The following is a 25,012-nucleotide window of genomic DNA, read 5'->3' on the forward strand; positions in this document are numbered from 1 at the left end:
GTAATATTAGAGCCTTAATGTAAACAAGTCACTTGCTGCGTTTGTCCAGTCAGTGACACTGGCACCGCGAATATGCAAATACGTACGTTAACCCAGGGTTTAGGAATGTACAGTGTGAAACATCAGCTTATGAATACCCAGAATTAATTGTTAACTCTGGGTAAATTATGAGCAGTGTGAAACGTGAAGCAAGATAAAACAGGATTTCGTTTACCTGGGGTTTACAATGACCCAGGGTTAACTATTCCAAGTGTGAAAAACCCTAAAGGAGCAGAGTATATACCTAATATAGATCGACGTAGCGGTGGATCAGTGAGCAGCCACCTAACAACCAGCTAGATGATCCTAGCGTCAAGCTAAAAACTATTCTGAATACCTTAGCAATTGCATAGCAACACCCTCACAACCACCTACTGTGACTGCCTGGATCCTCGAGCTGAGAGAAACAACAAGATACTGCAAACATAAAACTGACATTGCTCAATACATGCCATTGATTGTTTTCACAATACAAAACAAAATATTATAGCAGCTTTGATGATTTGATACAAGCCTGTGTTTTTGTCACTAATATAATATATTGAGAGCAATATATAAAGCACACGGTACAATTGTGTAATTGTGACTTTTTCTCAAAATGAATACTTCACTTCTTATTTTTGCAACGTACTTCCTTTAAAAAAGTAGTTTTACATCTCACAATTACTACAGTATGATTTTGTAGACCAACATAAATTCAGTTTTTAATCAGCCACTAGTCACATTTGCAAAATATAAAGCTGGAATTATGAGACGGTAAAGCTGTAATTCTTTGTATTCAAGCATAAAATGTTGAGATTTAAAGTCATAAATAAGAAATAAATTCACAGATTTCAAGTTGCAGTTGTTGTGAAATGTGAAAATGCAATTATTTTTAACATTAGGGTGAATTTTATTGTATAGGAGAGACGAAATGGGCCAACAATCGACCATAATTCATCCTTGCAAACTCCATGGCAGCAGGTTTGGCCAAGGCATGCACAACTCCACAAAAAAAAAATCAGTTCTGTTTATTTATTTTTCACTGATAACCATTTAAATGGCTTTAATCAAAACGAATGGATGAATCTCTCCACATGTGCCTTCTTTGTTGTTTTTGTAATTTGAACAACTGCAGCCTAGACGTTGCTCTCTCCTTTCATTATTGCTCTTTTCTCCTTCATTTAACTCTCATTACTCTCAGCACTATGCACTGAACACCACAGGAAGCAGAGCATGTTTGCCATGGATAGAAAAACATGTCCTGTCTCTTTAAATCCATCACCCCAGCCTATCTGCCTTGTGTTCCCATGGCAACATCTCATTGGGATTGGATGTATGGGGTCCTTGTAAACCAGTGTATAATGCATGGGCCTTGTTTTTAATCTTAGCCCTAGTTTATTGATCCTTTTAATGAAACTTAATTATAGTAATCTTTTAATTAAGAGTGCCATAGCCATGTTTACTACAATACCCTTGAGCTATGAATAAATAGATTTGTATATTGTGAGCCCCTTTGTGCTCTTTACAAATAAAGTGGTCAAGTCTGAATCCCTCAAGTACTGTGTCCATGCATTAATTCAAATGCATGAATACATCCATATGGACTTGTGCTTTATGGGTTTTGAGAATATAAAAGCATGCATAAAAAGGGTGTGGTCATATGTCTATGACCTCCATCATTCAGGTAATCACTTACAGATACACCTGAATAGATTCTAATTTTGCTTGGTATTATAATATGTAACTTTTTATATTATTGAATAAATAAAATATGCTATCCATAATCACTTATGGCTGGTAAAAAAAAAGACTACATTATTTTCACGTTATTTCAGGCTAATGTAACCAATTAAAAATATTTAACATGTTATATATTTCTTTTTAATTATCACATAATTATCTAAAAGATTCAATTATTTCTTCTTAATGAAACTAAATTTTCACAATAACCTCTGCTCATTCTGTCTCATGTCTAAGTCTTTAATGCCCCTGTATGAGTAATGCAAGGATGTTTCTTTGTCCTCGGATAATTACTGTATGACACATGCAGACAAATGAGGGCTCACTGGCAGGATCCATTAGTTTTGGTCTCAGTAGTGTTTGTGTGTGGTTAGCGTTTGATAAATTATAGTTCTCTAGCCAGCAGGGTCATTAGAGCAAATCTGTGGTGCGCGATCGCCCTCTGTTGGATGAATTAACGTAACGTTAATTGTTTGGGGATTTGGATGTTTCTTTCCTCATGTTTCACACACCTTGTTTCATTGTGAATAATGTCAGCTAAAATTCGGCCATCGTTTACTCACCCTCGTGTCGTTCAAGACGAGTAACATTTTCTGGAAAACACAAAATAAGCTGCTTTCATTTTTCCTCCGTAGAACAGCGTGACCGGGGTCTGTCAAGTTTGAAAAGGGACTGAAAACATATAAAATATAATGAATATACTCCATACGATTAAGCCACTATATTTCAAATCTTCTAAAGATAATTATAGTGCTGTGTGAAGAAGTACAGACCGAATTTTGAGTCGTTATTCACATCAAAATCTTCCTTTGGCTGCAGGTTTGTTTCAGGATCTTCCCCGCTTTCAAACATAATACACGATGACGTGTAGCTGATTGACGTCATTAACGGATTTTCAGACCCGTCGGATAAATGGCTTAATTTAATTTCACCACACATTTTGCTTACATGAAACCAGTTTTGCACTGTGATATTATTTTATATAGCTAATATATGCAAATTGGGAATTGATAGTAGATTAATCCTATTGATTCGAATCTTTTGAATCAGTTCACAAAAGCCTCGTCCAAGGACAAGGTTCGTAACTGTGCAGTCACTACACGACAGTCAGTTGGCGGCAAGCTGAATTAAAAGTCCTCTTAAAACTTTTGTATGTATGTTAAAAAAAGTGTATTTACAGACTAGTAATACTTTTTAAATATACATTTAAATGTAAGTTTTATGCATGGAACTCTTTCCAGGCTTTCTGTGTTTTCACTGTTATACGGTAGGGGGCGCTGTTACACAAGAAAAAAGAAGCAGAAACAAGCGATAGCATATGTAAGCGTAAACAATAAATAAGATGGATAAGCATTTATATATATATAAACCTTAACCTTAATCGTCAACATTAAACAGCATATAAATGTGAACTACCTGATGTTACCGAATGCAATGTCAACCTAGGACGATCTATGGGACTGTGCAAGCTTTGGGGGTGTTTGATGGACTTGATGTAACTTACTCCATCTATGTAGTCTTTGACAAAAAACGCTATTTTCTCAGCTTTTAGCTCAAAATATTGCTTTTTTTACTGAATTTTACCCATATTCAAGTGTTGATTAAAAAAAATATTGCATGAAGCTAGAATAAATCGAGTTTTTTAAAGTTTTTTTTTAGGTCTGTTCTTTCTTTTGAAAGAAATACTGCATGTTCAGGTATTCATAGAGCAAAATATTCTGAGAGCCAACTTTTGTGAAAATGTTCAAAAATGCTAGCGGTGGATGGCAACTTTTTTTCAAAAATGCTGGCGTGGAAAGAGTTAAATATATATAAGTGTGTATTTATGATTACACATTTTAAATATACATTTAGATAAAAGGATTTTCAATGATTGGATGGACAGGTGAACATTAAATTGTAATGTATTATACATCATAGTTATATTTTGTAATACATCTGGCATAAATTGAAGCTAATTAAAATCTTTCTATTACACGTAATACAGTTTAAAAATATTTACATTACTTATAACATTAATGAGAATCACAGGCCCTATAACGTGGATTTTGGGGTTAAATATCTTTTTTGAGTGTCAATGGCAGTGCTTGTCATTAAATGATGACAGAATTTTAATATTTGGCTGAACTATTCCTATAGTGTATGCTATATGAATTAAAGTACTGTAAATGAATGGCAAGGAGAGAGTGAAAGAGAGTTTCTCAAAAAAAAAGTTTATTGTGCCTCTTATTGTTTATATGGCTTTTTATATAACAATTTGTTGAACACGAACAAAGGACTGACAATACATTAGCCAAGTTGAGAGAACAAGAAAAATATGACAAAGAGTTAATCTCAACATTCCGCTTGCTATACGTGTGGCTGTGGCGCAACTCTGAAGGAGAAGAGGTCAGTATGACAGCTCACACACTCTCTGACAGCACCAGCGTGATGACATTCATTTAATAATGTACTACACTACAGCTTATTGAGTGCAGCCATCCTCACATTCAACACACAAACACACGCGCGCACACACACACACACACACAGCTGAGTTCTGGTCATAGTCGTATTGCTTGACTGAGACTGATACCTTTTAATGTTCAGTGGCACACAACCACCAAATTGCATACTGTGTGTTTTTGGCAATAAAATGGACTAAAATATTAGATAAAAAACCCACCAAATCTATTTCTAGGATGAAGATGAAAGTTCTGCAATGCCTGTGTAAGATACACAGAATTATTTCAGTTCATGGTGACACGGCGGGATTTCTATAACCTAACACATAAATATTGCCTGTTTCAAGTCTGTCGCCAGACAGCAAGCGTTTGGTCCTTACAGAGATGCCCTGAGTCTGAATTTCATGTTCTTTCTTTTTTATAGCAAGAGTTCTCAATATATGTAGTACAACAAGCATGCTTTTCAAGTGTGTGTGTGTGTGTGTGTGTGTGTTAGTACAGGTATGCATTTCATCATGATGCAAGAGATTCTGAAAATCGTCCAGATGCATTTGTGTAGCTATCCTGAATTATAGTCTAGGCCGATGAGGTCAAATCCCAAGATGACACGTGCAACATTTTGCTCGCCGTTTTTTAATTTGACTCGAGTGCTGCATAACTTCAGCCTGAGCGCTCTGAGTGAAACCGGTCCAGTATGACATCATGTGCATGATGCAGAGACTTGAAAGTAATGGACATGTGGAAACGGGCTCCCTGACAGGAGTCGAACCCTACAAGCTGCAAACTTTGGCACAGACACACCATTCAGTTGGCAGCGAATCATATGACGTAATGAAAGCCGATACGTAATGGCATTCCCCTAAAAACACGGATCATTCGACGGGAGAAACCCAGCCACTGAACTGATTATCAATGACATCTAACGCTGAGCCAAAGTGCCCAAGAACCCAACCAAGCAGCTGGATAAAGACTCAGCAGAGGTCAGCCACTTATAGCAATCCGATTATCTTTCTGTAGGTCTGCCCAGGAAAGCTATCCAAACAAAACGTAACTAAGAAAATAGAATACAGGACAAAAAAAAAAATATATGAAGGTATATATAGATATGTATGAGCTTATTCATAAAATGTAAAGAGAACAAACTATCTCAAGGCTGAAAAAGTCAAAATGATATTCGAAAGCATCATCATCATCAACAACAACAACAACAACAGAACAAAGGATAAGCATTTTCAGTTTTCATCCTGTATTTTCTTTTGAAAGAACTAGTTTTGAACCCGTTGAAAGTCAGCTGTTAATGGTATACGTCCATTTGGCTTCTCTTTTTCAAAGCAAACAAACGAGTTTTATAAAAGCGGCAGTCTGAAAAGCCAGTTGTTTTGTCTTTCGCCTTTCCTCTCGTTCTGCGGGAGAGGTCCTGAGAAGAGGTTTTTTTATGTGAGTTTCCTCAAATTGACTCACTAATGTCTCTCATCGTTGACCGAGTGGCCTGAGTTAGGAGTGTCTGTACAGGTAAGGCTCTGCGTTTGCCCTGGAACGAGAAAGCTTCCTCATTGAGCTCTTCCCCCATGGCTCTTTCTGGACACATCCACATTGGGTTCCTGGCCGGCCCAGGCCTCTCCGTCACTGTCTGTGCCCCTCTCCTCCTCCCCATCGTCGTCATCGTCGTCCTCCTCCTCCGGTGAAGGCTCGCTGCCGTTCTCTGTGGCCCAGCTGTCGTCCTCGTCCTCCTGCTCTTTCTTCATAGTGAGCAGGGCGGGTGGAGGAGCGGGTGGTTCGGGCTCTGGTTTCTTCTCTGTGGACTCGGTCTGATCCTCGAAGGCCTCTGGGTTTTCCAGCATCTCTCGGATGAGAGGAGGCATGGGGCCTGGGATCTCCATCTTCAGAGTTATGGCCCTTTCTGCTCCTGTTGTACACAAACAGTTCTTGTCAGGAAGGTGTCATCTACATAATAGTAAGAAATAAGGTAGCGAGTGCAAAAAGCAGAGAGTGAAAGCCTATTCAAACTGATTTTCACACCATTTTTTTGTCGACAATTTTCATTGATTTACTTTGGACCCCATAAGGTACAAAAACGACTTTTTTCCCTGCAATCTAAGTTGATTTTTATTCTTTGCTCTATGATATTTACATATGCACGACATTTATTCATCAAGGATGCATTCAATTGATAAAAAGTAACAGTAAAGACATTTATAATACTACAAAAGAATTCTATTTCAAATAAATGCTGTTTTTGTTTTTTTACATTCTATTCAAGGTTCCACTAAATATTAAGCAGTACAAATGTTTTCAACATTGATAATAATAAGAAATGTTTATTGAGTGCCAAATCAGAAAAGAATTTGAACGATAGTGTACATATATATTTTGTATATTGGATACTATTTTACTTCCATTGTTCCATTCCATGAGAGTAACAATCTGTTACTTTTTTAGCAGTGTATTTGCCATCAAACCATTAGTATTCTGTTATCTGTATTGTCAAATGAGTTGTATTTTGCATTGAGGCAAGTCAAATCTTGCATTGAAGCATGTGAATGAGCCTGGCCAGGTGCATTTTGCTTTTGTTTAAATATGCAAACTTTTCTCAGAGGCTCGTACATATTTGCGTTGCCCTCTGTGTGAACACCACTGGGGTGCAAAACCACTGTCAATACTGTTGGCACTCTTGGTATGACTATGCCGTAAGTTCACTATTTAATTTAAAAAGCAGCCTTTGATTTTCATTAAGATTCACATCTAGTAATGCTATTTTTTGGCTAGTAAACTGACCCTTGGTGCTGATACCACGTAGATCAGTGATCTTCATCAACATCCGAGGGAACATGTAGGGTTTGTTGGGTCGGCGGCGGCGTGCGTAGATCTTCAGAGCCTCCAGCAGGGGCTCCTGCAGACGATCTACACGCTCAGGCTCCTCAAGATCCATTCGGTCTACAGAGAAAGAGGTTAATATCAGTATAGTAGTCCCACCATACATTGTTTAGGTGCTAAAAACTAATTCTGTATACTAACTCAATTTATGTTATAATGAGTACACTTTTCCTGTTGCTTCAACTAGATGGCAAAAGTGTTGCAACAAAATTGCTTTGTGTAATACCTCCACAAATTAGGCAGATGGCGCTGAGGAGGCCAGTTTCTGTATCATCCATCTCAAGGGGCAGAAGCTGACCAGCGAAGGCAAACACCAGGTCAGTGAGCGGGCCGAAGCCAGCATTATGCATCTGAGTCCGGTTGAGGGTCAGTCCATCTGAAAAGGTCATTGTGTCCTGGTCCGGTGTGTATCGTGTACAGATTCGCAGCATCTACAAGAGACAGACATATACATATATATATGAGGTAAAATATTATGTGAATGTGACTGTAGATGCATGGTCTGCATCAAGGTGAGTTTCTTTAAGGAGGGCACACATACTAGAATGTCCAAGCAAGCTGATTTAAGGAGGGTGATCTGATCTGCGATGGTGAGGGTGGTGAAGCCCGGAAGGCGTTTGGCAAATTCCACAATTTTAATGATGCACTTGGTTGAAAGCTCACTGAATTTGTCCCATAGGCCCAAGTCCAGCTGAACCCGGTGGTCTGAGCTTGAGTTCTGATGAAAAGAAAATGAGAAGAGGAGGTTAATATATTTATGCATGAATATTTTGATGTCACCATGGAATCAAAACTGACTCTTCTTATTTTTTTATGGAATATTGTAGTACTTATGATTTGTTTGTGTAGATCAATATTTTTTTTAATTCATGTGCCCTCATTATCTTTAAAAAAAAAAAACTTCCCCTCCCTCTTGCAGCAACATCTCTTCTCTGATGATGTGTTTACTGGTACTGCTACATTTATTTTCTTGTTCAGGAAGCCATTACACTCAGATATATGTCACAATAGATAAAAAGACTGTCGCAACTTCCATTTCATGCCGACTTTATTAAAAAAGAATCATATACTCATTCTCATGCCATTTGACTCATTCTCACATGGAACACGAGGTGAAAATTTGCAGAATGTACAAAAAAAAATGAATTTCCATCTGTTCCGCACACCTTAGAACTTTAAAATACTTTGAATACAGCACATGAGTTATGTGGCCCACTTTTATGAGTTTTATGGTTCTTTTTTTGGTTTGTTTTTGTGTCATTTTGGAGCTTGATGGCCCCGGTGCTTATTTACATGAATTATAATGAAAGACTGTCAAGAAAAAACTTCAGAAAGAATTTCACAGAAAAAGTTTGGAACAACATAAGATTGAGTAAATGACAATTTTTATCTTTTGGGTGCACTGTTCCTTTAAATGAGGTTTTCAATAAAGGAACATGTTTATCACACTACATCTGACATGGTCAGTTTACACCACTATAAATAAATTCCACATTCCACTGCTGACAGATTCGCTCATTTTCAGAAAACACTCACTGTGGTGTATTTTCCCAGCTGGCAGAGTGAAGGGAAGGTCTCTTGATGTGCTTTGCTCACTTTGTTGACCAGCTCCTCCAATTCCCCACTCAGCTCGTAGCTCTCTGGTGGAACGACCTCATCCTTCACGTCCTTCTTCTTCTTATTTCGATCATTGCGCACGGCTGAAAGTCACAAAGAGAGGCTCCTTAATACTTCTACAGTGAGTCAGGTTCACTTACAAACTGCCAAACTATGATCTTTGTACTTGGATGTGCAACCTAGTGAAAATTTACAAAGTGATGTGCCAGAAAAAACATCAGATGATTTAATCGGGTTTAATTCCTCAGAATGTCTGCAACACATTGCTTAATATACAATTATAAGGAGCAGGATTTTAAACTTGCTAACCAGGTACTCAGCAAAACTAAGTGACCAAAAAAAAAAAAAAAAAAGTATTGTTGGCTGACTACTGAAAACATGTCCAATTTACATTTCACACCAAAAATAAAATAAAATAAAAGCATATTTCTTTTTTTTATTCTATAAGCTATTTTGCCTTTCATTACTGATTTTTATTTTTTAATACTGTACAATGACTATTTTAAATCATGTATTTAAATCATAAATTAACAAAAACCAACATGACATACAGTCTTGGTCAGAATTATTGGTACCCTTGGACAAAGAGGCCAGTGAAAGTAAATCTGCATTGTTAATCCATCTAAACTTTCATTTAAAAAATAAATCACAAGAATCTAACCTTTCGATTCGGGGGGATCTCATTATGAAATAAATGTTTTTCTCTAATACACATTGGCCACAATCAATGGCACCCTTTTATTGGATACTTTTTGCAACCCCCTTTTTCCAAGATAACAGCTCTGAGTTTTCTCCAATAATGCCTGATGAGTTTGGAGAACACCTGACAAGAGATTAGAGACAATTCCTCCATACAGAATCTCTCCAGATCCTTCAAATTCCCAGATCCATGTTGGCGTTTCTTCTCTCCAGTTCACCCGACTCATTTTCTATTGGGTTCAGGTCAGGGGACTGGGATGATGGTCATAGCAGCTTCATTTTGTGCTCAGTGACACATTTTTGTGTTGATTTTGATGTTTGTATTGGATCATTGTCCAGATGGAAGATCCAACCACAACCCATTATAAGATTTCTAAGAGGCCATCAGTTTTTTTTTTGTTTTTTTTTTGTCTGTTGGAATTTGATAGAATCCATGATTCCTTGTATCCGAACTAATGTCCAGGACCTCCGGCAGAAAAATCGCCCCACAACATTAACGATCCAGCATTATATTTAACCGTGGGCATGGGGTACTTTTTAATCCCTGTGTGCTGTGCACCAAACCCATCTGGTGGGTTTGCTGCCAAAAAGGGCTTTTTTTGTTTTGTTTCATCTGACCATAGAATCCAGTCCCCTTTGAAGTGTCTGTCGTGCCTGACAACGGAATATGCTGGAGTTTGTTTTTGGATGAGAGCAGATGATTTTTCTTGAAACCCTCCCAAACAACTTGTGATTCGGTGCTGTTTGAATTATTTATTTATTTATAATAATTACTATTATTATTATTTAGGCTTTCTGGCCCCAAGATTGAACTATATTCTGCAATTCGTAAAAAATTAAGTAAAGTCTGCAAAAAAATCTGTGATCCTTGGAGAGTCTTTGGCCAATCAAACTTTCCTTCTCACCATGCATTAAGACGATATAGACACACTTCCTCTTTCGATATAGACACACTCTTTCATAATGCCATAATTCCTCTTCCTCTTTAATCAAATTTCTAATTATTGGAACTTCTTAATTATCGCCCTGATGGTGGAAATTGGAATTTTCAATGCTTTAGCTATTATTTATCTTACAGTCACTTTTTCAGTCATCTTTTTGCTGCACATCACAACTATATTCTTAGGATTTACTCATAGTGATGGATGATTAAGGGAATTTGGCCTCTGTGTTTCCTCATTTAGATTCCTGTGAAACAGGAAGTCATGACTGTATAATTTCATGTTCCTAGTCACCCTGGTGTGAAAAGTATATGGGAATATACATCAGAGATATTTTACTCATAACAATTTCTAGGGGTACCAATAATAATAATTGTGGCCATTGTGTATTAAAGAATTTTTTTATTTCATAATGTGATTTTCTCACACTTACATTTTTTTTTACTTCAATGAAAGGTTCGATTTTTGTGAATTTTTTGATGAAAGATCAAAAGGATAAACAACTCAGATTTATTTTCATCACCTTCTTTGATCATATTTACCAAGCGTGTCAATATGTCTGACCACAGCTGTAAATAACATAAACATAAATACATAATTGCAACAGAAAATGTGATTTCTTGTCATAAAAATGCCACTAAAAATGGGCTCATATATTTACAAAAAATATACTTTCATTGTATAAAATTCATGTAAAATATAATTTACTTTTTTCCATTGATTTTGAGGTGATGTTCTTGACAGGTTTTGTAAGATTCATCTTGTCACCTGTTAGAACAAACTCAGTTTAACTTGGATAGCATTTATCACTTGGGCCCTGTCCCAAACGGCACACTTCATATGCACTTTCGGTCTTGTGGACTCACAATGGCAGGCGTGCGCGTGTCCGTTAAGTCCATGAGACCTTAGGGTGTCCCATTTGTCATGTTAGGCTTTAGAAAGGTGCCCTTTGTGGGCGATATGCGCCCTCAATGCACACTTTTGCCGAGCCCGCACAGTCAAAGCGACGTTACGTCATTAAAGTGTGGACTCGAAAGAAGACCGCGAATGCTTAGGGTGCCATTTGGGACAGGGCCTTGTTGTGTTATCGCATATCTCCAGATTAGGCTACCGAATCCTAAACGTAATACATGGAAAAATTACCTCAGATCGGACACTGTGGGTGTTTTGGTGAGTTTGACCCAAGGGAGAGCAGCCCTGCCAACCCTAAACCCCCTCCTCTCTTTCTCTCGCACCCCCCCCTCCCTCCCATTCTTTCCTTCCTCTCAGGATATCCAGTAATAGCAAAAGCACAATGTGATCCCGGCCCCTACACACATCCCATACATATAAACGCACACATACATGTCCCAGTGGACACATAGAGGGCCAATGTGCCACTCTCCCCGTGACATCATCGCCGTGACCCTGGCAAATGAACAAACACATGCCCCAGACTCGCTCTTTCAACCTCAGGCTATTGTCTTTGTTACAACACAAATCTGTTAGTGCCAAGTAATAAAGTGACTAGAGGAAAGGCTACCAAAGAAATCACACCTACCGTGGATGGATTGATGTGGGTGAAATTGCAGACACGAAACCCATTTGTGAAGTGAACATTCATGTTGAGCTCTAACCTCTATGCTAACCAGCTTTATTGGTTTGTGTTTGAACTTTTACTTCTCTTTTGTGTTTTCAAGTGTCTCGACTGGCTGTTTACAGTCATCTACAGTTTGTTTATGCCAGTGCTCCGGGTCTCAAGTCTCATGACTCTAAATTTGTCTGTGTGTCTCTGGGTTGTATGTCTAGCCTATATAAGTGTGTCCCCATCTGTCTCCTGTCCCATCTCTATATTTGTGTTTGTGTATGTGGGTCTTGGCCGAAGACCAATAAGCTCACGTGCTTGGCAAAGGCCTGAACACTCACCTTCCTTGGACATGCCAACTTCGAAGCACTTCTGCAGCCGGCAGTACTGGCAACGGTTGCGTGTGACCTTGTTTATCTGGCAGTTCTTGTCACGGTGGCAGGTGTACACCATGTTCTTCTGAATACTGCGACGGAAGAAACCCTACAACAGACATCCAAGAGAGAGAGAGTGTTAGTAGGTCAGCTGAAGAGTAGGTCAACCACCTTTCCTCTCCTATCATTTCTCTTATACAAGCTGTCAGTATATTGTTCAAAGTTGCTGATTCAGAACTGTCTTATGCTATTGACGTAATATTGCTTTTGTTATATAAATGGTCAAAAATCTGAAAAGTCAAAGTGATGAAACGGCCCTTATACCTAAATAAATAGAATATAGATATTATGCCAAAAATGTATCATTACTTGCTGCAAACAGCTTACCATTGGATTAAAGAAACTAACTGGGCATGTTCACACAGAATGTGTTCTTGCTTCCGTTAAATTGTTTTTGTATGTAAATATTTGCTTGATGGTTTTTTTTTTTTCAGTGTTTTGATAAGATGTCGTGTCAAGTCAAAAGTTTTTCAACTTTTAACTAAAATAGGTTTTGAGAAACTTTTTTGAACACATCATTTTATTACATTTAAAAGCAATAAGCTGCTTGAAGCCTTCACCATAGTTGTATGTATTTCACCACAGTGGTAATTAGTACAACACATATTGTATCATTTAAACATAGTAAAAATGACTATTGCATTGCCTCTCATTGCTTTAATGTACTGTTCACATTACTCATATTACATCACATTACATCACATTATAGTTCACATTATGCTGATACTGCACAACAAGTGACATTTTGTGTTTTCATAAGCATTTTTGCTCCTCAAGTTCCTCAATCAGTCTTAGTTTCTTGCTGTTGACAGGTGCGAAAATACTTTTTTTTTACTATTTAAGTATTTTTAATGTACGAGAGATGAACCTCCACGCTTCTCTGTATTTTTCACATTTTTGCCAAACATCAAGACAAAGTGTCTAACAGACTCATGAAAAACATGAGATTTGCCAGGCCACGGGCGATGGGAGTTCTGCTGTTTACCTTGCAACCCTCGCAAGAACTGACACCATAGTGGTACCCAGAAGACTTGTCCTGGCAGACGAAGCAGGGCTTGTAAACACGAGGCGGAGGTGGTGGAGAAGGGGAGCTGGGCACCATCTCCTCCGAACTGGTGCTCTGGGTCTCCACCGCTGAAGAGAGATCAACAGGAGAGAAAAGAAAACATCAGACGCTTCGCTTAATCACATCACTTCACACTATTTACACAACACAGGAGGATTTAATGAGAGGGAGATATTAAACGCCACATGGAGAGAAGAAAAGATTCTCCCGTGAACCTTTTAAACCGTATCCGATTTCAAAGACCCATGAGTGCTTTGAAAACCATCATGATTCCTCGCTAAACCTTTTTCATGATGCCCCCGAGCAGAAACACACAAGGCGCTACCCATCACTGCTTTTTAAATCTGTTATTGTATAAGAAGCATCTGCCAACTAGGTAAAAAGTCAAATCTAGTTAACATTTCTGTAGAATTCATCTCCCTCAAGTTCCGCCCCCCAGCCTACCCCGTCCTTAGGGGGTCAGGATTTTAGGGGATTAGGCTGGTGATTGACACTGGAATGAAAAGAAAACACAAACAGTTTAACACTAGCCGACAGATAAGCGGAGCCGATAAGACAGGTTGCTCATCTCTGTCACATAGCCTGGGGGAACAACTCCACCCTGCACTTGGGGTCTTGCACGCGGGACGGACTAGTGTCTCATGTCACACTAATTCTGATGTCAAGCCTTACTGAAAGTCATGACTTTGAGATATCACACCAGATCAAACCCTAAAATACATTTTCCACAACAAGAACCAACTTGAACTGAATTGAGCTGAATGATGACACTGTCTTCTGTAGCGCTGCTTTATAGCTGAATCAAATTAGTTTTATAATTGGTTTGAAACGATCTGTATTGTATAAAGTTCTTTATAAATAAAGGTGACTTAACGTGACTTTTTTTACATTTTCACATGCCAAATAGTTTATTTTAGTGACCCTTGGTCAGTCAAAATCCAAACCCCCAGCCCCCACCCTTGCCATCTTTTGACACACAAAACCCTATTTTCTCTTGTTCCCCGGCCTTAAATTCCTCAGTGCAGTCCTGCTAGGTTTTAATAGAGGCCCCTGCTCGTAAGCTAGGCCTATAAAGGTGGTCTCATGGCTGGACTGGAGGCCCTAGCCCGGCTGGCGGGGTCTTTATTAAGACTCAGACACCTCGGGCTGCCATTCACACCACCAGCTGTAGCCTGAGCTAGTAAAAAAAAAAAAAAGGCCCAATCATAAAAACAAAAAATAAAAAACAGGGAGGCTCTAAACTTCTAACTTTTATTGCCCCACCTTCTTCAACTACCTTCAATGGAAAGCCTAAACTCAACCAACAACCCCTCCCTCTCCGTCCCACCACAGGGTTCAGCAAAAACCACCAGCTTGGCTTTTTACAAGAGTTTGGAGACTTCAAAAGAAGAAAAGGGGGCATAAAAAAAGGAATTTGATAGAAAACAGAAAAAGGGACGAGGGTGGAGGGGGTGAACGAGGAGAGGCGAATAGTCCTATTTAAGGTCGAGCTCACATACAGTAGGGCCTTCTGTTCATGGCCATGGTTACAAACAAATCACTTATTCTTCAAGTGAGAATGAGAAATACACAAGCTTTCTGAGTATATGATGTAGTAAAAAAAGCTAATTGCATTTGATCTATCAATGTGCATGACATTTGCTTCCCAACTTACTTATTTTTTATTTCAAGAGGAATTTTGTCAGAATAAGATCTAGCTTAATTATTTCATGATTTTGGGAACACTAACTAGCGCATTAATATCACAATGAGTGAAAAACGAACGCAAAAAGGCTATCAAAACACAATAGGTCACATTAACGTTATAATTCCTGTATAAACCACCAACATGTATGCTATCTCAACACAAACGTGTTTTGAATACTAAGTATATGCTTTGAAGTAAATGTTGCACAGCAGGATCAATGCGCTCTCCTGAATCTAGCGTGAACTCATTTGTTTATATAGCAATACTGGCAATATGCTGGTAATGACAAGCGCCTGAAAAGAACCGCAAACTGCATGTGGCGAGAAGAAACGGCTACTGATTGACACCGTCTGAGTAGCTCGGAGTAAAAAAAGAATGGGAGGGGGATAAAAATCCATCAGGATCTCTCAACAACCCGAGACGGTTCCTGCCGTAAAAACCCCGGTCGCTTTCCCTCCCTCTAACACCTCTTCCCAAATATCAGTCAACACTTCTCCCAGGGTGCACAATGGGATGGGTTCTTGTGTCAGCCCGGAGGCCCTCTCTGCTAAGCTTTCCTCTGTTAGGGAAACAAAGCGCTCTGAAATGAGAGGCCTCCTTATCAGCTCTCCAGCCAGGGACTTGATTTGCATCACAATGCGAAGGCAGAGGGCGGATGGCTGCTGATGGAGGGACAGGTAGAGGCCGACTGCAGTTATCAGTAGATGCTGCTCATTTCCTGCCTGGTATTGTGTTTCTGTCCTGAACTGGTCTTTCTGTATCCTCTGTACATAGGTATTCCAGGTGGACCTTCCTATGCTAATCCCAGTGTCAACCTAGACAAAGTGCCCCTGTGGTAGGAAAACAGCCATATCTGCAAGCAGACACACACACATTATATGCCGAACACACACACACACACACACACACACACACACGATGATCATATGCTGGCAAAATATGTACACATACACAAAACAGGGGTGTTTTGCAAAAAAACTGCATTTAAATATTTATATCAATAAACATTTATTTGTATTACTGAAAGTATAGATTTATTTCATATTTTTTAAATTAACTTTTACATTTAAAATATTTAGTAAATTATAATAAACAAATACTTAAAAATATTTAATATTTATAAAAAAAAACTTTTAACTGTTTATTAAACAGTATTATTATTTTTATTTTAATAATAAAATATTTTTTTATTTTTTTAATAAAAAAAAAAAATTATTAAGACAAATATTATCAATAACATCTATATTTAGGTACACTGAAGAAAATCTGAAATTGCCAGTCAACTTCACAAACAATTACAAAAGAAACAGCAAATTAAACACTAAATTAAATGTGAAATTTTGAAGTAGAAAAACTTGCAACTTCAAACTTGGTAACACTTTATTGGTTAAGGTGACAGTTACATTGTACTTACTCAAATAAGTACTGAGTAATATTAATTAAGTACATGTACTTACTATGGAGTTACGGTTAGGGTTAGGGTTTGGTTTAGGGTTAGTTACTTGTTATTATGCATAATTTCCTGTCATCACTATAGTAAGTACTGTACATCTTTTTTTTTTACAGGTTAAGATCTAGCGGGTAAGGGTCAATATCCACAATGCCGTGCAGATGCACATGCATGCAAACTATAAACATTTCATTTTTTGCCGCAAAAAGTAATCTAGGTTCAAATCCATTTCCTAAAAAAACGACTTTGGTAACAATAAACAACTTGGGTTAGCCTCATGGGTAACAGGAAGCGAGCTGTGACCTTGAGTTTCTTTATTTTGGTTCAGTCTAGAAGTCTAACAATCACAAGTATACAAAAAGCACAAAATAACAAGTGTCAGCTTCATGTGTTTTAAGTGTTGCAACACTACTTTTAGCTGAGCCGCGCATATGACGCATTGGCTGCGGAACAACTATTCTTTCACAATAGAAGAGCAGATTTTGTGTACGTGACTGAGGGTGTGATTGAATCTTCAGTGGAGCACTGTTCCCAAATCTAGTCTTGGCATGTGAGCGTGTGTGTGTTCAGTTCTGCATGGGCGCCCGTCCAACGAGTGTCTCTAAAGACTCCCATTTGATTTGCAAATATAGTTCTCTGCGTCTCAATTCCTCTTAAGTATTTCAGCGTGTTGGGCGTGTATTTGCGTGTCGCTCGCTTTGCATTTCTCAGAACATAATCCTGCTTCCCTCCACTGAAAGCTCCATGATTTTGCTTCGCCTCAAATTACAACTCCATACCGCAGAGTTGGGTGGACAGACTGCTTTGTTGTGCGTGCAGCCAGTGCAGCAGACGGGCCACAGATTGGCCAGGTTTTTTGGAGCGGTGTGATTGATAGACTGACTGGCAGGGCCCCCTCTCTGCGAGCGGTGCCTGATGGGCAAGGACACACAGTCCTCCTGGCTGCCAACTTCCTGATGAGGGGAATCGACCATGGCTCTTTCTCTGCTTCTGTGTCTCATTGCTCACGGCTTCCTGCCATCACCCAGATCCTCCTCGCATGCTGTTGTCATCGTACCACCTTATACTACACAACCTCATTTCCTTCCTCTCCACTGCATCACTGTTTCTTTCCGCTGGATGTATTCTCACTGATTGCAGGCTTTATCTTACCGCAAGCTGTTTTGCGACATTTCTAAAGTCACATATTGCAGTGAGAGTCTTTTTTTTTGATGTATTGAGAGAAACAGCCATTTAAACAAAGAATTGAATTCCAGATCCTCTTTTGCCATTTACTTGGCAAATTGACTTTAAGACCAAATAATAATAATAATAATAATAATAATTTAATGCTAATGGGTAATGGAATATGTTTTTGAACACGAAAAAAAAACTAAATTAAATTAAATTAAAAGATTTGAAGTGCTGAGAGGAACAATCGTTCAAACAAAGATTTGAACAATTTCCATATAATATTTTGTCAATTACTTTTGTCAATTATAAATTTACTAACTAAACTAACAAAAAAATGTAAATGCTAATGAAAAATAATGATAATAATGTTTCTGAATGTAAAAAAACCTCTCAGTAATCAATAAAAAAAATTGGTTGATGCCAATAAGCTGGTTGATGCCAATTATTTTCACAGACAAAAAAAAGAACTAAAAAAGAAAAGACACTTTGATGTACTGAGAGAAACAATCATTCAAACAATTTCCAGATATGATTATTCCATTTACATAGCAAACTTACTAAAAAAACAATGCTAATTGTATCAGATAACACCAAAAAATCCATACCCTCCCTAATCGACAAAATAAGAAATAAAATTCTGACCGAAGCCAATAAGCTGACAATTATTTAAAAAAATAATAATTAAAAGACACTTTTTATGTCCTGAGAGAAACAATCTATTTCCAGATACTATTATTCCATTATTCCAAAAATTTATGCTAATGGTAAAAATATTATTTTTGAACACCAAAAATTCCATACCCTCGCATATCGACAAAATAAAAAATAAAATTCTGACCAATGCCAATAATAAATAATTGTTTTAATATAAATTAAATTGAAAAAAAAAACTTTCATTTGGGGTTTACCTACCTCGTAAAATTACTTAGGGAGGCCAGTTTAAAAAAATGATGTCTCTGCACGACAGATGCGGTGCAACATATGTGTTAGTTATGGAGCTGAGAGGTGTGTGTGTGCTTTTATTAAAGGTGCTGAGCAGTAGCAGTTGCTGTCAACAGCTGTCTGTGAGCTCATTACCTGATCTCCCCCTCCTCTCCTCCCCTTTTTCTACTTTTTACCTCTATCCTTCCCTCTCATGTGCTTCATCCCAGGCCTGTAAAAAAGGAGGAGTCCTTCCTGTTGCAGTAAGGCCCTTTCTGAAAGGAAGCCCTGTGATAAAACTGGGCTGCCGTCCAAGAGATGGCTCAGAGGGAAAGACAGAAAAAGAGAGACAGAAAGATTTACATGCACCCCAGACTGGACAAGGCTGGAGGAATTTACACCCTCATGTCATAACCAGCACACAGGCATGAATACATACATGAAGACATATGCATGCAGTTAACATTCTCAGTCATCGAGTTGGCCAGGATAAGGTCTTCTGTAGGCCAGCGCCATCACACAGGGTGAGCAAAAGGGCAGCAGGTATGAACAGCCTTCTTTGCTGGGATGGTTCTCTCAAAAATGAACAGTCTGTCATCATTTACTCACCATCACGTCATTCCGAACAGGTATGACTGGAATAACACTTTCTTTTCTTTTTTTGCCAGTCAATGGGGACTCCATTGAAATTCAGTGTATGGAGTGTGTTCTGTAGATTAAAAAAAGCCATAGATGGTTGGAACGACATGAGTCAATGATTTTTGGGTGAATTATCCCTTTAAACTTAAACTACCCTCAATATGTATTCAATGCTGACTTCCTACATGGCAGCATCTCATAGATCTCATTTAAGACTGTCTGGATGAAGTCTGGATGAAGGTGAGCCAGCATTTGGCCTGAATGACCCCTGAATGAGTGGCGCTCACACATCAATGGACTCAGAGAATCAATCGCCCACACTTGAGTCCTTCCTGGATTACAGGCAATCAGACACCCTTTCAACTATGGCTTACACAGATAGTGGTCTCTCTATTATACCAAAGATGTCTTTTTTTCTGGTCTGGTAACCAGAAGGTTGCTGGTTTAAGCCTCACAAACTCCATTGATTTTCTACTTGGATCCATCATGCCCTTGAGCAAGTAATTTAACCTTGGGTTGCTCCAGGGGCTTGTCTCTATAATAAATGTAATTTGCAATATGTAAGCTGCTCTAGATAAAAGCGTCCACTTAAAGACTAATTAATTAAAAATAAAAGTTTCAATTAGAATCAAAAAGGTTTTTATAGCCCAAAGCCATAGGGAATCCTCCATAAAGACCTTTTTAATTCCCTAGTTCTTTAGGAAGCCATCTATTCTGTGTTTTTTTTTTTTTTTTTAAGAAACTATAACCTACTAGAAATTGTTTTAATCTCTAAAGAACCATACAGCCAAAATAGTGCTGGAAAAGAACAAATGAAGAGTTTATTGACTAGTTCCAAACACAGCCCATTTAGTAAACCATTTGAGGGACTTTTGTCCTTTTCCTCTAGTAGGACTCCATCCAAACAGACAGTGAGGGGTAATCAGCGCACAAAGACCGGGAATGAAGGCCTGATTCAGACTAGACAGATTTCTGGTACAGACATCCAAATTTGCAACTCCACTGAATCTCCAGCACCCCTACCAGGCTTCATCTGTGCTGTCAACCCCTGAGTGAGAGTGTCTCCTCTAATTCCTCTCCACTCCAATGGCTGGATGCATCCTCCATGGACACAGCCATTGATCAAGCCAACAGGCAGCGAGACAGCCTCATCTAACCATTCTCTTTGATCTTCTGGTCCTTGAAGACTTCCTCTCACCATCTGTCTGTGCTCACCTGCTTTAAGACGGGCAACTTAGCTTGAGTCACAGCCTGAAGTGTCTCTCGGCTCAGAACTGGGGCAAAGGAGCTCCTTGTTTGGCCCTTATTGCTTCCTTCCCCAAACAATAGAAACCACAAAAGTAGAAGCAGCCAAATTACAAAGACTGACACTTTAATCCTGCAAAATTAAGTTTTGGAGTAAACTGCAGAAGTTTTGGACTTGCTTGGGTTTCAACAAATTGTCCTGATGCCTAATTAGCAAAGCAACTTGTGTAGTAATTGCATAGGCTCAATCCTAAACTTTGCTTTGCATAAGGAGTGGGCCCAACAGAGTTGTGGCTTCCTGCTGCCTAAATGATTTGCGGTCGATGCTCATAGTAGCTGAGGGTTTCTTGTGTATAAATACTGGCTCTTTCACTATCAGTCCAACAGCCTGGCACACTTCTGTTCTTTCAAAGGGCGAGTCTGTGAGAAACTTCTGCTTTGACTATAGGGGAAATTACAATATGATGTGTGCTTACGTTAGTGGAATTTTTCACTTTAGTGTGGCAGCACGCCTTCTGTGACTGCCCAAGATGTCAGGGTGTGGATGGGCACACTTCGTGGAAACTGGCAATTGCGAAGTTTCAGATCAACACTGCGTGCGGTTTGATGTCCTCTCGAAACCCCAGAGAGCAACAGACAGATCTCACCCGTAATCGTGAAGGATGTCACCTTGAGAAACAAATCTAAACCACAATGCGCTTTTTATTTAGAGCCAACACAGCTTTTCTAAATGAAGCGTAGATCAGCCGATCCGTAGACATCATCCACCAGACAGACGGTGTCGTCTCTGCTCATACTAAACACTGCGCTGAGTCTTCAGACAGCAGATGATCGTTTAAAAAGATGGATGTGTGGGGGTAAAGTACAGATGGTCTGCCCTAACAAGCATCCTTGAGCTCTTGTATCCATTTATCTTTTATGGCTGATTTAGGATGGCCCTTCACCTCCATCTGCATGTACACGTAAAAAAAATAAAATAACATAGGATGCAGTGTTGTGTTCAAAAACAGCTAGATTTTGACCAGGGGTTTTGAAACCTGTTTTTGCGGTTTATAAATTGATATGGTGTCTTAAAAAGTGACAAAAGAAGTCATTCTGACAGAAATAGTCTTAAAATGTATATTCAAAGGTGGTGAATTGGTAATTCAAGTGGTGTTTTGATGGCAGTAGAGATGGTGCTTTGAAGCTGATGAATTTAAAAGGGAAGCTTCTTTTACCCTACTGACAGTTTCAGCATGCTAAACCACAGCACGTAAAATCTCAGAGGTGTCTTAATTCCCCTTTAAAGCATTGCAGATTAAAATACCAAAGCAAAAACAAAAAGTCTACATTAACTCAGTTAGTGAATGACTAGCTGACCAGCCTTGCACATCCCTAGACCCATCGTACAACAGGATGTTTTTTTGTGAGAAGAGCTAAGAGTACATGAAACCACTGATAATATCAGTCTGAAAGTACTGTTATCGCTTTGTAGGGTTGACAACAATGTGCAGATTTTCCAAGTATCAAAAAGCCTAGAGATAACATTGAACAATGAAACAAGACTCAATACCAGAATCAATGTCTCATGAGAAGCATCACCTCATCAACAGTGCTGCTAGACCCTCAACCTGATTCTCATTTTAGATAAAACCAATGATTAACTGACGGGGAGATTCTACGGCCACCTCTGCAGATAAACATTGGGGGGGGGGTTGAGCTATATTTTCGGCTAACATTTTCACATAACAGTGAGCCCTAGTAACGACGGAGCCAAGCCGTCAGTCAACAACACACTGGTAACAGAACCTCTCTCCTCACACTGAGCTCACACATGGTTTCAGACTGACAAAGATCCTGCCAACACCTCGCCCCCAGAGAGAAACTGCCAACCAGGCACTGGAGCACTCAGTAAACATCCACTAAATCATTGGACAAAGGGGAGGTGATGTCCAAACTATGACAGCCATTGAGCCTCACCCAGAGTTTTCAATCCCATGATGCCTGGCCTTGTTTGTGTCTCTCAGAGACCCATGAAAGTGAAGAGGAAAGATTAGCTAATTAGCAAGGCTTCCTGAATAGAACGTGGGACAAATTTGGACTGTGCAATGGCGTGGCTTGACCGTCGAGGTAGTCCTGAAATCTACAACAAGGTGTTGAACTCACCCTAATTGTTTGAACCAAACAGAACCATGAGCTTGTTTTGGTTCTATCAATTACACTGTCTCAACATTTCACACAAGGTCTAAAATTCACCCATCCCTCAAGCAGCGTTAAACAGTCATTCTTGCTGTTCTACGAGGCGGATCTCTCTTATTTACAGTTCCTTGACCCTGCCGGGATATTATAAACTGCCCTTACAGCAGCAAATGGATTCCAGCGGCACACTGTGGAATCTCAGCGGCCACGTCAGGCCTCCTCTCTTGGGTTTGCCTTCAACTCCCTCTTAGACAGGGTTCAACGGCCATCCACACACAGCTACTGCACCACCTTTAAATCATCAAAACACACCGAAACACCTTATGCATAATTCATTGGTGCAGACATACAAGATGTAAGCACAAAATGACAGCACAGACACTGTGGGTCTCATGAGATTCGACATTTGAAAACTCGCGTTGTGCATTGGATATGTAATTGTGAATGCACATTTCCCCTATTTTTACATGTAGATCACCTTTGTTGTCATCTAACACTCACTAATCATTTAATAACACTGTAATATTTGGCAAAAATATACATTTTTATACTGTACACTATAAAGATGCATTTAAAAATGACTGATTTTAGTGTTATATTTAACATTTATTTAGACAAAATTTTTGATCAGTTATTGGCCATAACATGAAAATAATTATAGGCTTATCAGTCAGAATTTTTATATCAGTACATCCTTAGTTTGCACATTTACAAGCCACACTAAATATTCCTGTACAGAATTGTGTAAGCGTGAATATTTTTAGAGTTTATTATTAGGACATCACGCAGAAAAACACCACTGAGGGCTAAAACACATCTGAAATGATATTCCTTAGCCCAAAAGCTAGAAGGGACACTTGCTTGTGGGCTAAAACGTTCTAGCAATAAAGTGCAAGATTGAATAACACAAGTTAACAAGTAAAAGCATTATTCATGGCTTGTTGAGTACTAACAGAGTATCTCTCTATTGTTGGACTGGGAGGCAATCAGTGTGAACCCCTCACAGCCACCACTTTTTCCTATTTCCTCCAACACACACGCTGAGAGACACACACACCCACAAGCATCGAATCAATCAAGGATCATTTATTCTCCTGCCTCGTCGGGTGCTCTAATCTTTTAATTGGATCTTTTTGTAATTATAACGAAATAATTGAGCTCTTCCATTAATACAAAAAATGAGAGAGGGCTACATGTGACAGCGGACACAGGAAGCCCTCATTTCCCTGTCTTTCATGCACAGCTCTGTTTCAGAGAGCTTATCAGACTCTGATGCGGACAGCACACTTTGCAGAAAACAATGGTGTGTGTGTGAATGAGCCCGAGTGATCAGGACAGGAAGACAATCCTGAATTCTAGTCCTCATTTAAACCAGCAAAATCTCAAAAGTGTAGTAAATGAAACTTCCCAAAAGTCTAACAAAATGGTGAAATTTTAATGTTGCACATCATAAGCAACCTCTTAGCAAAGAAAAAAGGGAAATCAAGAGCAGACGTGATGTTATCTTTCTTAGGTATAGATTACTAAATCACCTGCGTACTTCCCTTTATGTAACATATGGCTCAATACATTCAAAGATTGCTTAATAAAAAAGCTCTTTCAGCCCTCTTTCCTTTCAGAGATGGAACAACAGCGGCTCACATAGTCACGAGAGCCGACATTGGCCCGTGCAAAGCCTCTCCATAACCTCTGACATTGAATTTTTTTTTAAAACTGCAAAGGTCTTGAACTGCTGCACATAAAAACAGGAAAGACTGGCCACACTGACAGTGGCCTGAGATTATTTTGCTTTTCACCTCTAACAGGCAGCAGGGGTTTTGTGAATCGTGCAGAGCAATGCAAGTGAAGACCCTACATTGTCAGCATGGTTTACTGTGTGGTTCACGTTTCCTGGAAGCGATTACCAACCAAAAGACTGGCACATTTCAATCATTCTGTTGTGAAAATAAAAGCAAAACATCTAAATGCAATACACACATGTACAATTAGCATATCAAACACATAAGAATATCCATGTACGTTCAAAAGTTTGGGGTCGGTAAGATGTCTTTGAAAACATTTGAAGTCTCTTATGCTCACTAAGGCTTCATTTATTTGATTAAACATGCAGTTAAACAGACTGTGAAATATTATTCCAACTTTTCTATTTTAACATATTTTAAAATGTAATATCTCCAAGAACTCCAGTCTTCAGTGTCGCATGATCCTTCATTCATTTTAATATGCTGATTTGGTGCTCAAGAAATATTTTTTATTATTATTAATGTTGAAAATAGCTGTGCTGCTTAATATCGTTTTCAGGATTATTTGATGAATAGA

At 38.8% G+C, this 25,012-nt stretch overlaps 1 protein-coding gene across 4 annotated transcripts in view; it reads right to left on the reverse strand.

Annotated features, from left to right (window-relative positions):
• Positions 1-3,954: 3,954 nt before the first annotated feature.
• The window catches only part of rarga (retinoic acid receptor gamma a), a 49,812-nt gene continuing 28,754 nt past the window's right edge, over positions 3,955-25,012 (reverse strand). For 2 of the 4 annotated variants that reach the window (XM_084427640.1, XM_084427641.1), the window contains 8 exons: positions 13,320-13,468; positions 12,242-12,383; positions 11,045-11,104; positions 8,616-8,779; positions 7,621-7,797; positions 7,306-7,510; positions 6,981-7,139; positions 3,955-6,111 (listed from right to left, as the gene is read on the reverse strand). In XM_084427640.1, the coding sequence (XP_084283766.1) occupies positions 5,756-6,111; positions 6,981-7,139; positions 7,306-7,510; positions 7,621-7,797; positions 8,616-8,779; positions 11,045-11,104; positions 12,242-12,383; positions 13,320-13,468 (1,412 nt within the window). In that variant the 3' untranslated portion in view covers positions 3,955-5,755. The remainder of the gene's footprint in view (positions 6,112-6,980; positions 7,140-7,305; positions 7,511-7,620; positions 7,798-8,615; positions 8,780-11,044; positions 11,105-12,241; positions 12,384-13,319; positions 13,469-25,012) is intronic. The other 2 variants (XM_084427642.1, XM_084427643.1) reach the window with 1 other exon arrangement.

Source organism: Rutilus rutilus (assembly GCF_951802725.1).
Source record: "Rutilus rutilus genome assembly, chromosome: 13".
Taxonomy (NCBI): Eukaryota; Metazoa; Chordata; class Actinopteri; order Cypriniformes; family Leuciscidae; genus Rutilus; species Rutilus rutilus.